General features: G+C 46.2%; 1 protein-coding gene across 5 annotated transcripts in view; it reads left to right on the forward strand.

The window, feature by feature from the left end:
• Positions 1–18,959, forward strand: part of KANSL1L (KAT8 regulatory NSL complex subunit 1 like) — a 177,012-nt gene that overhangs the window by 75,811 nt on the left and 82,242 nt on the right. For 4 of the 5 annotated variants that reach the window (XM_063933096.1, XM_063933094.1, XM_063933093.1 and 1 more), the window contains exon 3: positions 14,917–15,052. In XM_063933096.1, coding sequence (XP_063789166.1) covers positions 14,917–15,052 — 136 coding nt within the window. The remainder of the gene's footprint in view (positions 1–14,916; positions 15,053–18,959) is intronic. The other variant, XM_063933095.1, reaches the window with a different exon arrangement.

Genomic DNA, 18,959 nt, shown 5'->3' on the forward strand with positions numbered 1-18,959 from the left:
AGAGAGAGGGGGGACACAGGGAGGATGGGTGAGAGGTGATGGAGTCCTGCGGTACGTCTGTCCCGGCTCGTCACTCCGGCCCGGCCCCAAACTCGAGTCCCAGGCTTCAGGCCGGGGGGAGGCCGCATTCTGCAGGAGCGCTTAAAAGCACTCCCCGACTCCGCGGGTCCCCCACAGCAGCTCGGTAAAAGGGATTTTCAATAAGGAAGGCCGCCTATAACTCTATTTCTCATACGTCCTAGAGGATGCTGGGGTCCACTTCATGACCATGGGGTATAGATGGTTCCGCAGGAGCCATGGGCACTCTTAAGACTTTTCAATGGGTGTGAACTGGCTCCTCCCTCTATGCCCCTCCTCCAGACCTCAGTTATAGGAAATGTGCCCAGGCAGACTGGATGCACTCTAGGGGAGCTCTACTGAGCTTCTCTGAAAAGACTTATGTTAGGTTTTTTGTTTTCAGGGACAACTGCTGGCAGCAGTCTCCCTGCTTCGTGTGACTGAGGGGGCAGAAGTAGGAACCATCTTCCTGAAGAGTTTCATGGCTCAGCTTCTGGCTGACAGGACACCATTAGCTCCTGAAGGGTACTGAACGCTAGCTGTGTCTAGATGCTCACTCCCACAGCACGCCGTTACCCCCCTCACAGAGCCAGAAGTCAGAAGACAGGTGAGTAGAAGAAAACAGATCTTCTATCAAGAAAAGTGACGGCTGAGGTACAGCGTGGCTTGCGGGAGCGCAGCGCGCCATTGCTGCCCACACACAGGCCCTGGGCAGCAAAAACACCTCTATAAACTGGCAAAAAGGGGGCATAAGATGCCCAGGCACAGCCCTACCCCCGCCAGTATAAATATTATGAAAAGTTCTGAGGTAAAAAGGCCAGAGCTTCTTCCTCAGGCAGCCAGCACACTGCTCAGCGCCATTTTCTCTCTCCTCAGGCTGCAGAGACATCGCTGGTCCTCCTTCACTTCTGACTGCAAATATCAGGGTGCAAAACAGGGGGGGCACAAGCGAATTTGGTGCTTTACAAGTGTGTTTTACTGTGTAAAAAGCGCTGCATGTCAGTGGGCATTCTGTGTTCACAGGCATTAGATACTGGCGCTGGGGTTGTGAACTGGCTGTTCCTAAACTGTGTCCCTCTGACAGATTTTACTGTGGGTCTGTCCCCTATAAGTCCCAGTGTGTCTGTGTGTGTGTTGTACACGTGTGTAAGACATGTCAGAGGCAGGGAGTTCCTCCCCGGAGGAAACCATTTAAGGGACACAGAAGTGTAATGTGGTGGCGCTGCCGTCACACCAAGAGCCTGCATGGGTGAAAGAATTATGTGATAGTATGCATCATATCAATAGGAGATTTGATAAGTCTGAATCTCATGCTGAGTTCTGGAGAAAATCTGTGGAGGATGGTATTTTTCAGGGCTCTGTTCTTCCATCCGCAGGCGACCCCTCTGGGTCACATAAGAGACCATTTGCGAATATTGTGAATACTGATACCGACACGGACACTGATTCTTGTGTCGACGATAGTGACTCCAGAGAAATAGATCATAAATTGGCAAAAAATATACAATATATGATTGTGGCTATAAGGGAAGTTCTGGAAGTCACGGAAGCCACTCCTGTACCTACTAGGATTATTTCTATAAAGAAAAGAAATCTAAGGTCACTTTCCCTCCTTCTCACGAGCTTAAAACACTCTTTGAAGGGATGTGGGGGAATCCCGAAAAGAAATTTCGTATTCCCAAGAGAATTCAGATAGCTTATCCTTTCCCGGTGGAGGACAGAAAAAAATGGGAGTCACCCCCTGTGTTAGACAGTGCACTGTCCAGGTTGACAAAGAAGGTAATTCTCCCTGCACCTGGTACGGCTTCACTAAAAGAGCCGGCAGACCGAAAGATACATTGAAATCCATTTATGTTGCCAATGGTACGCTGCTCAGGCCCACAATTGCTTGTGCGTGGGTGAGTCGCGCTATTGAAAAATGGTCAGAAAGTGTGTCATCAGAAATTGACACGATTGATAAAGATGAGATTGAGATACTCCTTAAATTAGGGAATATCAAAGACGCTGCCGCATACATGCTAGAAGCGATGAAAGATATTGGATTCTTGAATTCACAAGCTGCTACCATGGCAGTATCGGCTCGGCGGGCGTTGTGGATTCGCCAGCGGAACGCGGATGCAGATTCCAAAAGAAATATGGAGGCTCTCCCATATAAAGGTGAGGCCTTATTTGGCGATGGACTGGATGCGTTAGTCTCGGCGGCTACCGCAGGTAAGTCGACATTTTTGCCCCCTGCGCCTGCATCGGCAAAAAAGACATATCACCCGCACATGCAGTCCTTTCGGCCCAATAAATACAAAAAAGCGAGAGGTTCCCCCTTCTTTGCAGGTAGGGGAAGGGGAAAAAAGTCCACAGCGGCTTCAGGTTCCCAGGATCAGAAGTCTACCCCTACTTCTGCCAAATCTTCAGCATGACACTGAGGCCCGGGAGGCCGCTCGGGTGGGGGCACATCTCAAACTGTTCAGCCAAGGTTGGATTCTGTCTGGCCTGGACCCCTGGGTTTTGCAGATAGTATCCCAGAGGTACAAGCTGGAGTTTCAAGACGCTCCCCCATGCCGATTTTTCAAATCGACCTTGCCAGCTTCTCTTCCGGAAAGGGAAGCAGTAACAGCGGCAATCCAAAAATTATGTCAGGATCAGGTCATAGTCCTGGTACCTTTGTCACAACAAGGGGAGGGGTTTTATTCAAGCCTTTTTATTTATTTATTTTTTTAAAAGGTTTTATTGGGCGCTTTACAACAATACACAAAATCGGTATGTTTCACAGGAACAGAAACAAAAGATTATAGTATATGAATATATACAACAAAGAAACATTACAGCAATCAAATGAGTAAATCTATTTTTGTTTTTTAAGCAAGGTGACAGAAGTAGGGTGAGAGAAAAGAGAGAGTCCCCTAGACCAATGGTGTGGCCAACCAGCCCAGGGGGATGGGAGAGCAGGAAAAAAGATACAGAAAGAAAAAGGAACAAGAGTGCGGGCAGAAAGAGGAACAAAAAGAAGAGAAGGAGGGTCCAAGTGGTGGGACCCAGGCAGCTGATACAAAAAGGAGGGTACATAACTTAATTAGCTACAGAATGGGGAGGGGGCATTTTGAGAGGCGAGCCAGGGTGTCCATACTTTATCGAATGCCCTGGCAGATTGCCTAATGAGACTGGTCATATATTCCATCTTATAGACATACCAAATGTAGGCGATGACGGATTGCAAAGATGGTGGGGATGGCAGCCTCCAGGCCTTTGCAATCTGGCATATCGTAGCAGTAGCTACATGACGTAATAGCTTGTTCTGGTGTTTAGTTAAAGTCGGGAGATCTAAAGGTAATAAGAAGTATTTAGGATCCAGGGGGATTGGAATAGTGAATAAAAGCGAGAGAAGTTGAACAACGTCCTTCCATAAAGGTATTAATTTCGGGCAAGTCCACCAAATATGCATGTACGTCCCCTCAGCAGCACAACCCCTCCAGCAACGGTCTGTAACATCAGGGTACATCGCCTTTAAGCGAGAGGGTACATAATACCAACGGTACAACAGTTTATACACATTTTCCTTTATCCTTACACAGATAGAGCTGGTGTTCGCATTACTCCATATTTCTCCCTATTCCTCCTCATCTAGAGTTGCACCTAGGTCTTTCTCCCAGGCCAATTCTCTGTGATCCTTGGGAGGGGCAGAGCCTTGCAATAGCAGAGCATAGAGGTCAGAAATAAGACCTTTCGTAGAAGAGCGTCTCATACATATATTTTCAAGAGTGGTGAGAGGCCTAGAAGAGAGAGTAGTATGAACCCCGGAGTGGAAGTGCCTGAGTTGGAGGTATCGGAAGAATTCACTATGAGGGAGAGTGTATTGTGTCTGAATCTGAGTAAACAAAGGAAAAGATGAACTAGAGGTGATATCATTGAGAAAATGTATGCTCCCCTGTTTCCAGAGTGAGAAAGCAGATCTAACCATTCCTGGAGGAAAGGCAGGGTTTTGGAACAGCGGTATGAGGGGGGACGGATTAGGGGCCAGCTGATGTTTTCTCACTACAAGGTCCCAAGTATACAAAGAGCGTGCCACCACAGGGTGAGATGAGGTGACACGAGGGTTTATTCAAGCCTTTTTGTAGTTCCGAAGCCGGACGGCTCGGTCAGACCGATCCTAAACCTGAAAAATCTGAATCTCTACTTGAAACGATTCAAGTTCAAAATGGAATCATGGAGGGTAGTGATTTTCAGTCTGGAGGAGGGGGACTACATGGTGTCTGTAGACATAAAAGATGCTTACCTGCATGTTCCCATTTATCCTCCTCACCAGGCTTATCTGAGATTCGCGGTTCAGGATTGCCATTACCAATTCCAGACGTTACCTTTCGGTCTCTCCACGGCGCCGAGGGTATTCACCAAGGTGATGGTGGAGATGATGGTTCTCCTGCGTCAAAAAGGAGTCAATATAATTCCTTATCTAGACGATCTCCTGATAAAGGCGATATCCAGGGAGCAGTTGTTACAAAACATCACACTCTCCCTGTCAATACTCCAACAACACGGTTGGATCATAAATTATCCAAAGTCACAGTTGGAACCGACGACAAGATTGTCTTGGGATGATTCTGGACACAGAAGTTCAGAGAGTATTTCTTCCGGTGGAAAAGGCTCTGGAAATCCAGAAAATGGTAAAACAGATATTGAAACCATCGAGTGTGTCGATCCATCAGTGCATTTGGTTGTTGGGGAAGATGGTGGCGGCCTACGAGGCCATACAGTTTGGCAGGTTCCATGCCAGGGTATTCCAGTGGGACCTGTTGGACAAGTGGTCGGGATCCCACCTACACATGCACCGGAAGATAATCCTGTCGTCAAAAGCCAGGATTTCGCTCCTGTGGTGGCTACACAGTTCTCACCTACTAGAGGGACGAAGGTTCGGGATTCAGGACTGGGTCCTGGTAACCACGGATGCAAGTCTCCGAGGCTGGGGAGCTGTCACTCAGGGGGAAAGCTTCCAAGGAAAATGGTCAAGTCAGGAAGCCTGCCTTCACATACACGTGCTGGAATTGAGAGCCATTTACAACGGCCTTCAACAACCATCTTCTTCGAGATCATTCCGTGCAGATCCAGTCGGACAATGTAACAGCAGTCGCGTACATAAACAAGCAGGGCGGAACGAAAAGCAGAGCGGCAATGGCAGAGGTGACGAAGATCCTCCTCTGGGCAGAAAGACATGTAAAGGCTCTGCCTGCAATTTTCATTCCGGGAGTAGACAACTGGGAAGCAGACTTCCTCAGCAGACACGATCTCCATCCAGGAGAGTAGGGCCTCCACCAAGAAGTCTTCGCAGAGGTGACAAGTCTTTGGGGAGTTCCTCAAGTAGACAATATGGCATCTCGTCTCAACAAGAAGCTTCAGAAATATTGTTCCAGGTCGAGAGACCCTCAAGCAATAGCAGTGGATGCGCTAGTGGCCCAGTGGGTGTTCCAGTCGGTGTATGTTTTCCCTCCACTTCCGCTGATCCCAAAGGTGCTCAGGATCATAAGGAGAACAAGAGTTCGAGCAATCGTCATTGTCCCAGACTGGCCAAGGAGGTCTTGGTACCCAGATCTTCAGGAGTTGCTCATAGAAGATCCTCGGCCTCTTCCTCTTCGCGAGGACCTGCTACAGCAGGGGCCGTGCGTGTATCAAGACTTACCACGGCTACGTTTGATGGCATGGCTGTTGAGCGCCGGATCCTAGCCCGTAAGGGTATTCCCAAGGAAGTCATCCCCACCCTTATTGAGGCCAGGAAAGGAGTAACGTCGAAACATTACCACCGTATTTGGAGAAAATATGTGTCTTGGTGTGAATCCAAGAAGGCTCCTACAGAAGAGTTTCAGTTGGGACGTTTTCTCCATTTTCTGCAGGCTGGTGTGTAGGCGGGCCTCCGATTGGTGTCCATCAAGGTCCAGATTTCAGCCTTGTCAGTGTTCTTCCAAAAACAATTGGCCTCTCTTCCAGAGGTTCAGACCTTCGTGAAAGGGGTTCTGCACATCCAGCCTCCATTGGACCTTAATCTGGTGTTGCAGTTTCTTCAATCGGATTGGTTTGAGCCTCTACAAGAGATAGAGTTGAAGTTTCTCACTTGGAAAGTGGTGATGCTTTTGGCATTGGCATCCGCACGGCGGGTGTCTGAGTTGGGGGCCTTGTCTCACAAGAGCCCTTACCTGATCTTCCATGAAGATAGGGCAGAGTTGAGAACTCGTCAACATTTTCTTCCAAAGGTGGTTTCATCTTTCCACATAAACCAACCTATTGTGGTGCCAGTAGTTACTGACACGTTCACTGAGTCAAAGTCTCTAGATGTGGTTAGAGCTTTGAAGATTTATGTCGCTAGAACAGCTCGAATACGGAAAACAGAGTCTTTGTTTGTCCTGTATGCTCCCAACAAGATTGGGTGTCCTGCTTCCAAGCAGACTATTGCACGTTGGATCACAAGTACGATTCAGCACACTCATACTACGGCTGGATTGCCGTTACCGACGTCGGTGAAGGCCCATTCCACTAGGAAGGTGGGCTCATCCTGGGCGGCTGCCCGGGTGGTCTCGGCATTGCAACTTTGCTGAGCAGCTACTTGGTCGGGGTCAAACACATTTGCAAAATTCTACAAGTTTGACACCTTGGCCAATGAAGACCTCAAGTTCGGTCAATCGGTGCTGCAGGGTCATCCGCACTCTAGCGCCCGTACTGGAGCTTTGGTATAAACCCCATGATCATGAAGTGGACCCCAGCATCCTCTATGACGTATAAGAGAAAACAGGATTTTGATACCTACCAGTAAATCCTTTTCTCCTAGTTTCAGCATGTTTGCTGTAATTGGTTCATGCCTGTTGGCGTGTGTTATGTGAATGCCATGTTGTGCGGCATGGTTGAAGTGTGAGCTGGTATGTATCTCACCATTAGTATTAAAGTAAATCCTTTCCTCGAAATGTCCGTCTCCCTGGGCACAGTTCCTATAACTGAGATCTGGAGGAGGGGCATAGAGGGAGGAGCCAGTTCACACCCATTGAAAAGTCTTAAGAGTGCCCATGGCTCCTGCGGAACCGTCTATACCCCATGGTCATGAGGTGGACCCCAGCATTCTCTACGGACTAGGAGAAAAGGATTTACCGGTAGGTATCAAAATCCTGTTTTTGCAACGCCATGCCATACCCTGTGGATAGCGCTTGATTGGAGCCAATTTCCTCCTCCAACAGGACAATGACCCAAGGCACACCTCCAAATTATGCAAGAACTATTTAGGGAAGAAGCAGGCAGCCGGTATTCTGTCTGTAATGGAGTGGCCAGCGCAATCACCAGATCTCAACCCCATTGAGCTGTTGTGGGAGCAGCTTGACCGTATGGTACGCAAGAAGTGCCCATCAAGCCAATCCAACTTGTGGAAGGTGCTTCAGGAAGTGTGGGGTGAAATTTCTTCAGATTACCTCAGCAAATTAACAGCTAGAATGCCAAAAGTCTGCAATGCTGTAATTGCTTATTTCAAAGAATGCTCCTTTTACAGCCCTGCTCACACACCCAGAAATGCCTATTAAAATATGTAAAAAAGGTGCCAATTCCAAAGATATCTTTTGTCTTTCAAATTGTTTGAAAAATTGGTGTACACTCAAGGGAAATTGCTCATCTTCCACATTGTTCATCTTTCACGTTGGTTATGTCTTCTAGTGTGTAGGGCCCTTAAAAGTACATGTTGTGGCAGCAGCTCTAGTAATCGTATTATATACCATTGCTATTGTGGTCATAATTTGAGCCACTTGCCAAGAGGAAGGGGGTTTCCGGGCAACCAGAACCCCCCCCCCCCCCCCCCCTCCTTTGTTTGTCTATGTTGTGCACAGTACAAACAGGTGGACGAGGATAGAAATCTGGTTGGTCTGTTTGATGGTGTACCTGGGAGTGTTGGTGTCGGCTCCTGCAGCCGCTTCCTAATTAATAGGATTTTGTTTACCAGTATGGCCATCTGCTGATTTTCTTCTGCGATAATTTTAATCCTGGTGTATGGAACAACTGAGGACAAACAATCTTTTTATTTGAATAGTTGTAAAACCACACACCAACCCGTCCTTCCTTTGTTTTTTAATTGAAACATTATCTGCCCACGGAGTTACTAATACATAAATATTCCAATGGTGACTTGCGCAGACTGTTAGCGGATTGGGGTGATAATTACCACCCCTGCATTGGAACGGCTGATGGATGTCTCCACTCACTGCTAAGGTCTCCGGTAGAATCTGTCAGCATATCTGTATTAGAAAATACTTTCCAATACTAGTCACTTTGCATTGTAAAGAAGATCTTTGTTCAGAAGAGGCCGTGTAATAATTACTGTAGCAGGAGGCCCCCAATTAGCTCCGTCCTGACCTGTACCTCTGGCAGCATCACACGCCAGTTTCACGAGAGGATTTGTTGCCAGATAATTAATGAAAAGGTTTTTATTTTTTCTTCTAAATTATAATTTGTCTGTATATTTTCCGCACAGACATAGGGAACGTGAAATCTGATGCTTAACTTGGAAAATCCTGGCTGCCAGCACCCCCATTACTAGGCATTCTGTACTAGTTTTTAATTATGTGCAATTAAACAATAGCAAGTTGCAGCCTGCACCTAGTCATGGTTTATTAAACAGCGTTACCTTACTAAAGCAGAATGTGTAAGGAAAACAGCCTCTTGCATGCCTGCTCTGCCGCACAAGCCCAGTGCTGAGGTAAAGCCTTTCTTATTGAATGATCTACCTGCCCAGTACAGTTGGAGTGCTTCAGTCTTGTAAACAATCTCTTAACCCCTCAGAGCTGTATTAGGAACCTGGGCCACAGATCCACTTTTCATCAAACAATTCAACATTTCAGTTGACATCAAGCCCAAGAAATGTATGTATACATAGGCTTACCATACTTTCCCTTGGGGTGGTCTTCACTTTGCCGGCGGTCGTGCTCCTGGCGACCAGCATACCGGCGCCAGACTCCTGACCGCCGGCATACCGACAGTTCTTCTCCCTCTTGGTGGTCCACGACCCCCCTGGAGGGAGAATAGATAGCGTGGCGCCACCGCGCCCGCAGCGTGGCGAGCACACCGAGCCCGCAAAGGGGCTCATTTGCACTCGCCCAGCCGTCGGTATACCGGCGATCGGGATTCCGGCGCCGGTCTGCTGGTCGCCGGGAGCCCGACCGCCGACATAACATACTACACCCTATCCCTGGTGCTGTGACTGATTAAAAAAATCAGGTAAAACGCAGGCTTGAAGTCAGCCAGCCACAGAACCTGTGTAATACCCCTTTCAGATCGCTATGCTGGGTCACACTTGGGGTTCTGTACACGGGCCCTTCCTGGGATCGGGACGATCTTATAGAACTTATAGAACTTATAGAACTTTCAGGCTGGCTACCCAGCTTATTGCCAGGTTGGTGACGTCACCGCTGACGCGTGCCAAGGTGGCGCTTGGAGATGAGATGATCAGTGAACGGGTTATTTTGACTGGCCCGTTTTAGACTGCACCACAACCTGGATTTCTGCGCGTTCAGTTGCAATAACCCGGGTTATTGCGGGCAATCTGAAAGGGGTATAATTCATGAGTGTCCTGATTTAAAGGGACAGTATGGTAAGACTATGTATAGTGCAAGTTATTAGATAAAACTAATCACATTATTCTTTCATTTCTGCAGATCCCATCAGTTTGCAGCCTCCGAGTGCAGTGGTGGGGGGCTTATTTACTAAGCTTCCCAGTGTGTTTAAGCTCAAAATTTTAACGGGAAATGCTGTAATAGCAAAATACGTATTTTGCTATTAAAAGCATTGCCGTTTAAATTTAGGACTTAAACACGCTGGGCAGCAGCGACCTCTGCAAGCATCTTTCATACAGTTTCTTGGCAAACTGCAGCTCTGAACAGGGTTGTGTCTATGTGCAGAGGTAACATGTGCAGAGAGTGTTAGATTTGGATGGGTTATATTGTTTCTGTGCAGGGTAAGTACTGGCTGTTTTATTTTTACACTGCAATTTAGATTTCAGTTTGAACACCCCCCACCCATATCTAACTCTCTCTGCACATGTTACTTCGGCCCCCCATGCAGTGCACATGGTTTTTTCCCATCTGCTAACAAATTTGCCGCTGCAATCAACTCTGAATTACCCCCTAAGGCACACAATGGGGTCGATTCAATTCAGCAACAGTTGAACAGCGTCGGGAATGAGCTCCTGGCACTATTCAATACAGCGACTAGTTACCCTCAATTGTCGGGAAGAAGAAAGAAGAAAACCGTCAAAAGAGCTGCCGCGTGGCCTACGTGAGGCTGATTCTGTCGGGAATCAGCATCGCCGCGGGTAGTTAAGTCGGAGAATGCTTGTTCTCCCGACAAAACTACCTGTTAAGTCGGCGGCGAGAAGCGCCATTCTCCGACTTAACTTTAGCTGAATTGAATAGAGTCGGGAGCTAATTCCCGGCGCTATTCAACTGTTGCTGAATTGAGTCGACCCCAATATGTTTTGCTCATTATAATGGAGCAAAAGTAGTATTTTAGTTTTTATCTGCTGAAGTGGAATATCGGAATAACAATGTACATTCAGAGACATACTGGGGCTGTAATTCAGCATTGGGCGTCTGCGCAGGCACAAAAAAGGGTGTGACCACGCCTCATGGGGGCTTGGCGTCAAGATGTACCTCGTCTCTGCATGCAGGCTGAGCAGAGGGCTGGGAGGCTTTTGGTCCCTTCTGCCCTTTGTCAGAATTGACATATTGCCATTCCAGCCTTGTCTTGGTTTATTCTTAAAAATGTATAGTTTGGTATCTAAAGGTCCTTTAAATACCCAGAAGATATTTGTCATAATGTACAATAAAATATGTTGGTTTATTTTATGTCAAAGTGTATTTCCTATGTAATAAATGCTCTGAAGATCACATGGGGGACCCCAGTGCAAAAGATTTCTGTAACTCATCTTTATAAATATAAAGCAGCATATTTCTGCAGTCTGGCGGCTGCGACACAGGGAGTATCTGCAGAAAGCTGTATGAATGTAAGATTTTGTTATGACTAATAGGTAGGTGGGGACAATGATCTGAATGCCCCAGCTTATGTAATTGTGCAGAATGGCAAGAATTGCTTGCATTCCATAAAGTGCATAGTAAGGAAAGATCCCAACATATGTTTACAACCCTTCTATTAAATGAGTTCACAAGATCTAGTTGCAAAAGCAAAGATTGACGGGGGCAATCGCATTAGCTGGAACCCCCCCAGGATTTCTCACTTTCCCACAAAACATTTGTTCGCAGATGACTTCATGAAACTGGCAGGAGCGCAGCACCCAACTGGTTAAGAGAGACTGTTTGGAAAATGACTGCACTCTGTACGGTTCCAGGGGCAGCTTCGCCTAGGCAGGGAATACAGTTGGGCAGATGTATTAACCTGGAGAAGGCATAAGGAAGTGATAAACCAGTGATAAGTGCAAGGTGAGAAACGCACCAGCTATATTGGATCTGATTGGCTGGTGCGTTTATCACCTTGCACTTATCACTGGTTTATAACTTCCTTTATGCCTTCTCCAGGTTAATACATCTGCCCCAGGTATTCTTTATCTTCAGGCAAGCCGTCCGTGTTCGTCATTCACTCGTATTGCTGGGTGAAAACAACCTTTCAAAGACTCCGATGATTGGCAACAAAACGTGACATGGTAAATTTGCCCATAAAGACTTTGTTGATGATTGTGATTTCTGGCATTTTTTATTCAATTTAAATCAAAGCGCTTTTTTTCCCACATCTTTTCAGCCATGTCTTTACACAAGCAGTTGTTTAATTGCCCTTAAAGACGACACATCACGGATGTTCTCTGCATTGGATAAGATTCTATCCAGCAAGCAGTTTTATGTAGTATCCATGGCAAATAAAAAAATGAAAACCAATCGGATGATATAAAGACATGGCAGAAAAGCACTTAAAAAAATCAGAACAGAAAAAGCAGTGTATTTATAGTTAGCAAAACATATGAAAAACATGCATCATTTTTTTTATTTTTATATATATATATATATATATGTCTATGTGTGTGTGTGTGTGTATATGTATGTGTGTGTATATGTGTATGTATATATATATATATATATATATATATATATTATTATACTGATTCACGTTGATAACTGACATAATTATAAAAAGATCTTTGTAGTGATGATGTCTCCGTTAAACAATAATGTACGCAGGCATGTTGTGATAAGTAATTGGCCTCCCAGGATCTTGAATGTGCTTACTAGTGTAAGAATTGCCAGCTGTGAGTGCGGCTGTGCCATGGAAACATAGAGAAAGCTTTCAGTACTCAGCAGGATGTGCAAACACTTATTGTGTTTCCTCGGCAGTCTGTCTGTTCTGATTGCCCCATATTGTGACAACCAAATATAATCATTTTCTCTGGCGTACTACAGGTCACAGGGCTGCCTGGGATTTTAGCTGTACAGTGTGGTGACGGTGAGACTTGTCTGATGCTGGTCACACAGTCATACACAGGCAGTTTTGGTTATGGACCAAACTGACCAAGTATTGCAAAATGTGTAGCTGAATGCCAAGCATATAAAGTGAGATGTCATCTGATATGATTAAATGCATGTGATTAGAAGGAAAGCCGGGTCAGCTCATTTGCCACCAGCGCGTTCCGCAATCTGCGCGTTCTGTCACCTGCACACCGTGCTTCCTGTGCTGCTTTTTATGTCTGCATCGGCTGATGACCTCACAAAGTTTTATATCTTGAAAGATAAATTCTGTTCTAATCTGTAGTGTAAGGACTCAAGTGTCACAGTCATCGGCCATTAGGCCAAGGATTACAAAACTGGATGATTACATCTGCACATCTGTCCAGCTGTAGAACCTGGTTCTCACTCAGTCGTACAATTTGCGTGATTCTGAGTCGCGTGATTCTGGATGGCTGATGAGTCACACCGTACAGAGTCGCAGCACAGATTCAGACGCAGAGTCTTTGAATTATATCGAGCATTCCCGGGCAGCGCCTGGGATGTAACACTGATGGCTAATCAGACATGTGCAGATGTTGTGTCTTATGGGAGTGTTGATAACAGCGGTTGCGTACATAGCTGATTTATACAGGAGGCCACACTCAGACGGGGAAATTACACCTAGCATGGTGCTGCTGGCGTCTGAAGACGTGAGTGGGGATCTCAAGCCTTGCACATTTGGACACATGGAAGTACACCGGGGATAGGCTTTGTAGCGGCATTAGCATAGGGTCAAAGACACAATTAAGAATCTGACCCTTAAGGGAGAATTTCAGTTAGCCGTGCGTGGTAGATTACCGCAGGGTGATTGATTGCCCCGGGCTATCCAGTTGGCCCCAAAGTCAGGAGTTATCGGGGGAGGGGGTTCACCAGCCTCAGCAGTCGAACATAAAAAATCCCCAGCCGGTTAAAGGCTGCCGTGACCCTGTTATCACGCGAATCCGTGGACTTTTCATGTTAACATGCTAATTTAATAGGCGTAAACAAATATCTAAAGTATATTTTGGGGTAATTTTTAGTGACTTAAAAAAAAAAAACTTCCCCAAAAAATATAACTCCCACCTGCAAGCCTAAAAACACTTGTCCAACTCATAAAGCACCCCAATATACCTGTCCGTGTCCCCAATTTCCATCATTTTACACTTTTTTACCCCAAAAATGACATGTCCGCATTGGCTGATTAAGAATAATTAAAAACTTCTAAGTGCCTAATTAGTTATTTAGGGGGGTTAAAAAAAAAATCTTCGGTAACGCCTATGGAGAATTATCACGGGTCCGTTTTCATGGACAATGGGATAGGATTTTTTTTTTTTTGTGATTTGTGATAAAAGCTACATTTTCGCAGCTAATAACGTTCCCCCTTATAGGCCCTCATTCCGAGTTGTTCGCTCGCAAGCTGCTTTTAGCAGCTTTGCACACGCTATGCCGCCGCCTACTGGGAGTGAATCTTAGCATAGTAAAATTGCGAACGAAAGATTCTCAAAATTGCGAATAGACAGTTCTTTGCAGTTTCTGAGTAGCTTCACACTTACTTGGCATCTGCGATCAGTTCAGTGCTTGTCGTTCCTGGTTTGACGTCATAAACACACCCAGCGTTCGCCCAGACACTCCTCCGTTTCTTCAGCCACTCCCGCGTTTTTCCGCACACACCCATAAAACGGCCTGTTTCCGCCCAGAAACACCCACTTCCTGTCAATCACATTACGATCACCAGAACGAAGAAAAAACCTTGTAATGCCGTGAGTAATATTCCTAACTGCATAGCAAATTTACTTGGCGCAGTCGCAGTGCGAACACTGCGCATGCGCAATAAGCGGAAAATCGCTGCGATGCGAAAAAAAATAACGAGCGAACAACTCGGAATGACCACCATAGTCTCTTAACCGAGTGTTTGAGTATGATCTGGTTCAGCGGTTGTGTGGTAACTGCTTTGTATAGTGAAATAGAGCTTTTGGGGCTTTTTTGCACTATTTAGCGGAACATGGTTCCTGGTGTCAATGGTCTGGTTCTTCTCATCCCCTGACTACAAAGGAAATAAGCATACTCCATAACTAAATAAACTGCTGAACTATACTGTTAGCAGAGTTTCTATAACATTACTAATTCACATTTATGTATGTTACACAATAGCCTATTTCTACATGCATATAATAAGCGTTACAGTATTCTGCACAATATGTTTTGGTCAATATTTATTTTGGCGAGATAAATAATTTAAACCGTATGCTCGCCCTTCATTGTCTTGTAAATGCCAAACTTTGCAGCCCACCTTGCAGAAAAGCAACTGAATACTGACTGAGAGAGTTTGTCTACCCCCAAATATCTTTAATATCTGTCAACTAACAAATATGTTGTGTATTCCCAGTAGTGCGGAATGGGACTGGCTGTCAGTAAGAGCGGGTGTCGCGAGTCGCTGGACCTGGCTTCAGGCTGAGATTTCAGAGCTGGAGTACAAAATCCAGCAAATGGCCAATCTTCAGGGTCCGATCCGGAGGCGGAAGGTACGGTACTGCCTGCTTACTGTAAGCTGATGTGTATGTGATCTGCTGATGTGTATGTGATCTGCGGATGTGTATGTGATCTGCTGATGTGTATGTGATCTGCGGATGTGTATGTGGTCTGCGGATGTGTATGTGATCTGCGGAAGTGTATGTGATCTGCGGATGTGTATGTGATCTGCGGATGTGTATGTGATCTGCGGATGTGTATGTGATCTGCTGATGTGTATGTGATCTGCGGATGTGTATGTGATCTGCGGATGTGTATGTGATCTGCGGATGTGTATGTGATCTGCGGATGTGTATGTGATCTGCGGATGTGTATGTGATCTGCGGATGTGTATGTGATCTGCTGATGTGTATGTGATCTGCTGATGTGTATGTGATCTGCGGATGTGTATGTGATCTGCGGATGTGTATGTGATCTGCGGATGTGTATGTGATCTGCGGATGTGTATGTGATCTGCGGATGTGTATGTGATCTGCGGATGTGTATGTGATCTGCTGTTGTGTATGTGATCTGCGGATGTGTATGTGATCTGCGGATGTGTATGTGATCTGCGGATGTGTATGTGATCTGCGGATGTGTATGTGATCTGCGGATGTGTATGTGATCTGCGGATGTGTATGTGATCTGCTGTTGTGTATGTGATCTGCGGATGTGTATGTGATCTGCGGATGTGTATGTGATCTGCGGATGTGTATCTGATGTGTATGTGATCTGCGGATGTGTATGTGATCTGCGGATGTGTATGTGATCTGCGGATGTGTATCTGATGTGTATGTGATCTGCGGATGTGTATGTGATCTGCTGATGTGTATGTGATCTGCTGATGTGTATGTGATCTGCGGATGTGTATGTGATCTGCGGATGTGTATGTGATCTGCGGATGTGTATGTGATCTGCGGATGTGTATGTGATCTGCTGATGTGTATGTGATCTGCTGATGTGTATGTGATCTGCTGATGTGTATGTGATCTGCGGATGTGTATGTGATCTGCTGATGTGTATGTGATCTGCGGATGTGTATGTGATCTGCGGATGTGTATGTGATCTGCTGATGTGTATGTGATCTGCGGATGTGTATGTGATCTGCGGATGTGTATGTGATCTGCTGATGTGTATGTGATCTGCGGATGTGTATGTGATCTGCGGATGTGTATGTGATCTGCGGATGTGTATGTGATCTGCTGATGTGTATGTGATCTGCTGATGTGTATGTGATCTGCGGATGTGTATGTGATCTGCGGATGTGTATGTGATCTGCGGATGTGTATGTGATCTGCGGATGTGTATGTGATCTGCGGATGTGTATGTGATCTGCTGATGTGTATGTGATCTGCTGATGTGTATGTGATCTGCTGATGTGTATGTGATCTGCGGATGTGTATGTGATCTGCGGATGTGTATGTGATCTGCGGATGAGTATGTGATCTGCGGATGTGTATGTGATCTGCGGATGTGTATGTGATCTGCGGATGTGTATGTGATCTGCTGATGTGTATGTGATCTGCGGATGTGTATGTGATCTGCGGATGTGTATGTGATCTGCGGATGTGTATGTGATCTGCGGATGTGTATGTGATCTGCTGATGTGTATGTGATCTGCGGATGTGTATGTGATGATCTGCGGATGTGTATGTGATCTGCGGATGTGTGTGTGATCTGCGGATGTGTATGTGATCTGCGGATGTGTATGTGATGATCTGCGGATGTGTATGTGATCTGCGGATGTGTATGTGATGATCTGCGGATGTGTATGTGATCTGCGGATGTGTATGTGATCTGCTGATGTGTATGTGATGATCTGCGGATGTGTATGTGATCTGCGGATGTGTATGTGATCTGCGGATGTGTGTGTGATCTGCGGATGTGTGTGTGATCTGCGGATGTGTATGTGATCTGCGGATGTGTATGTGATGATCTGCGGATGTGTATGTGATGATCTGCGGATGTGTATGTGATCTGCGGATGTGTATGTGATGATCTGCGGATGTGTATGTGATCTGCGGATGTGTATGTGATCTGCGGATGTGTATGTGATCTGTGTATGTGATGATCTGCGGATGTGTATGTGATCTGCGGATGTGTATGTGATCTGCGGATGTGTATGTGATCTGCGGATGTGTATGTGATCTGCGGATGTGTATGTGATCTGCGGATGTGTATGTGATCTGCTGATGTGTATGTGATCTGCGGATGTGTATGTGGTCTGAGCGGCAGTATTAAGATGAAAGATCAACAGTGTATAGGTTGACATCATATGGTCGACCGGTACAAAAGTCAATAGTGTCAATGCATGTTTTTTTAACATTTTATAGGGTTAGGGTCTGATGGGACGGTTAGGATTAGGCACTAGTGGGAGGATAAGGGGTAAGTTTGTGTGGTAAAGTAAAAAAAAAAAGTCACCCATTTTTTGTGGTATCCGGACTCCAGGTCGACAGCACAAAGGTCGACACACTTTAGGTCGATGCCAATTGGTCAACACACCTTAGGTCGACATGGACAAAAGGTCGACATGAACAATGTCGACATGGAAAAGGGTCGACATGCGTTTTTCACGATTTTTTTCTTTTCTTTGAACCTTTTCATACTTCACGATCCACGTGGACTACGATTGGAACGGTAAAGTGTGCCGAGCGAAGCGGTAGTGGAGCGAAGGCACCATGCCCGAAGCATGGCGAGCGAAGCAAGCCATGCGAGGGGACGCGGTGCACTAATTGGGGTTCCCGGTCACTCTACGATGAAAACGACACAAAAAATAAATAAAAAACTCATGTCGACCTTTTTCCACGTCGACCTTGTCCCTTCGACCTTTTTCCATGTCGACCTTTTGTCCATGTCGACCTAAGGTGTGTCGACCAATTGGTGTCGACCTAAAGTGTGTCGACCTTTGTGTTGTCGACCCTCAGTCCCAGACCCATTTTTCGTGTTGACCTTGTGAACCTGTCGACCATATGGTGTAGACTTATACATTGCTGATCTATTAAACCACACCTATGAGCAATGTCGTTTACAGACCTATCACATTAACTATGCAGCTCAGCCGATGGCAGATATATCTTCAGATATATCTGCCCATCTGGCTGTGGGTGGTCGGTACACTTGCTGCAGTGGAGCTGACGGCACAGCTAGGCAGGCAAAGTGCCCAGCCAGCTGGGTGTGTATACTTACCTGGATTGGCCGCTCGGTTGGCTTGACAGTGGGTTTGCTGACGTGTCGGCACTAGGGAGAGGATTATGTTTAGGGCTATAACTGCTGGATGCTGAAAGTTCTAATCACCTCACTGAAGCCAGAAGTCACTGCCTGGTATCCACTACCCGGTCAGCACTGCAAGACATTACAAAACTAGAAGAAAAGGCAAAAAGACACGCTTACAGGGAAACCGCTTGGATTACTCCGATGGAATGTATGTGTAAATGAATTCTAACCTGTATTGGGTATACCTTAAAATGACCCCAGTGGGGGAGAACCACTAAGCAACAAAGAGTTCTAAACATAAGAAATGACATGTCATGTAATATCGCTTGTGATAAGATTACAATGCATTTAGCACATCTACGATCAGTTTCTCTGACATGCGGGGGGACGCCAAGCACAGGGCTAGTCCACCCCGTATATCAGGCCCTATCAGCCCCCCCAAGCACACAGCCACCGCAGCCCACAATAGTCCGGACACGTCTGCGTTGTACGAACCGCGCCCCGCCAGCAACATTCTAACGCCGTTGGCACACCTCCTCCAACCCCGCGACCGCCTCTAGCTGGCAATCAGGCAGAGGCGATCGCACCAGTGAGATGCTTTCGCGTCTGAATGGGTCTCACTGCGTACTCCAGAAAGGGCTCCAGGCTGCAATCGCTGTTGTACCAGCGATCGGATCTGAATGAGGCCCTATGAGGCAGATGTATTAA

The sequence above is a fragment of the Pseudophryne corroboree genome, chromosome 7, assembly GCF_028390025.1.
Source record: "Pseudophryne corroboree isolate aPseCor3 chromosome 7, aPseCor3.hap2, whole genome shotgun sequence".
In the NCBI taxonomy this organism is placed as follows: Eukaryota; Metazoa; Chordata; class Amphibia; order Anura; family Myobatrachidae; genus Pseudophryne; species Pseudophryne corroboree.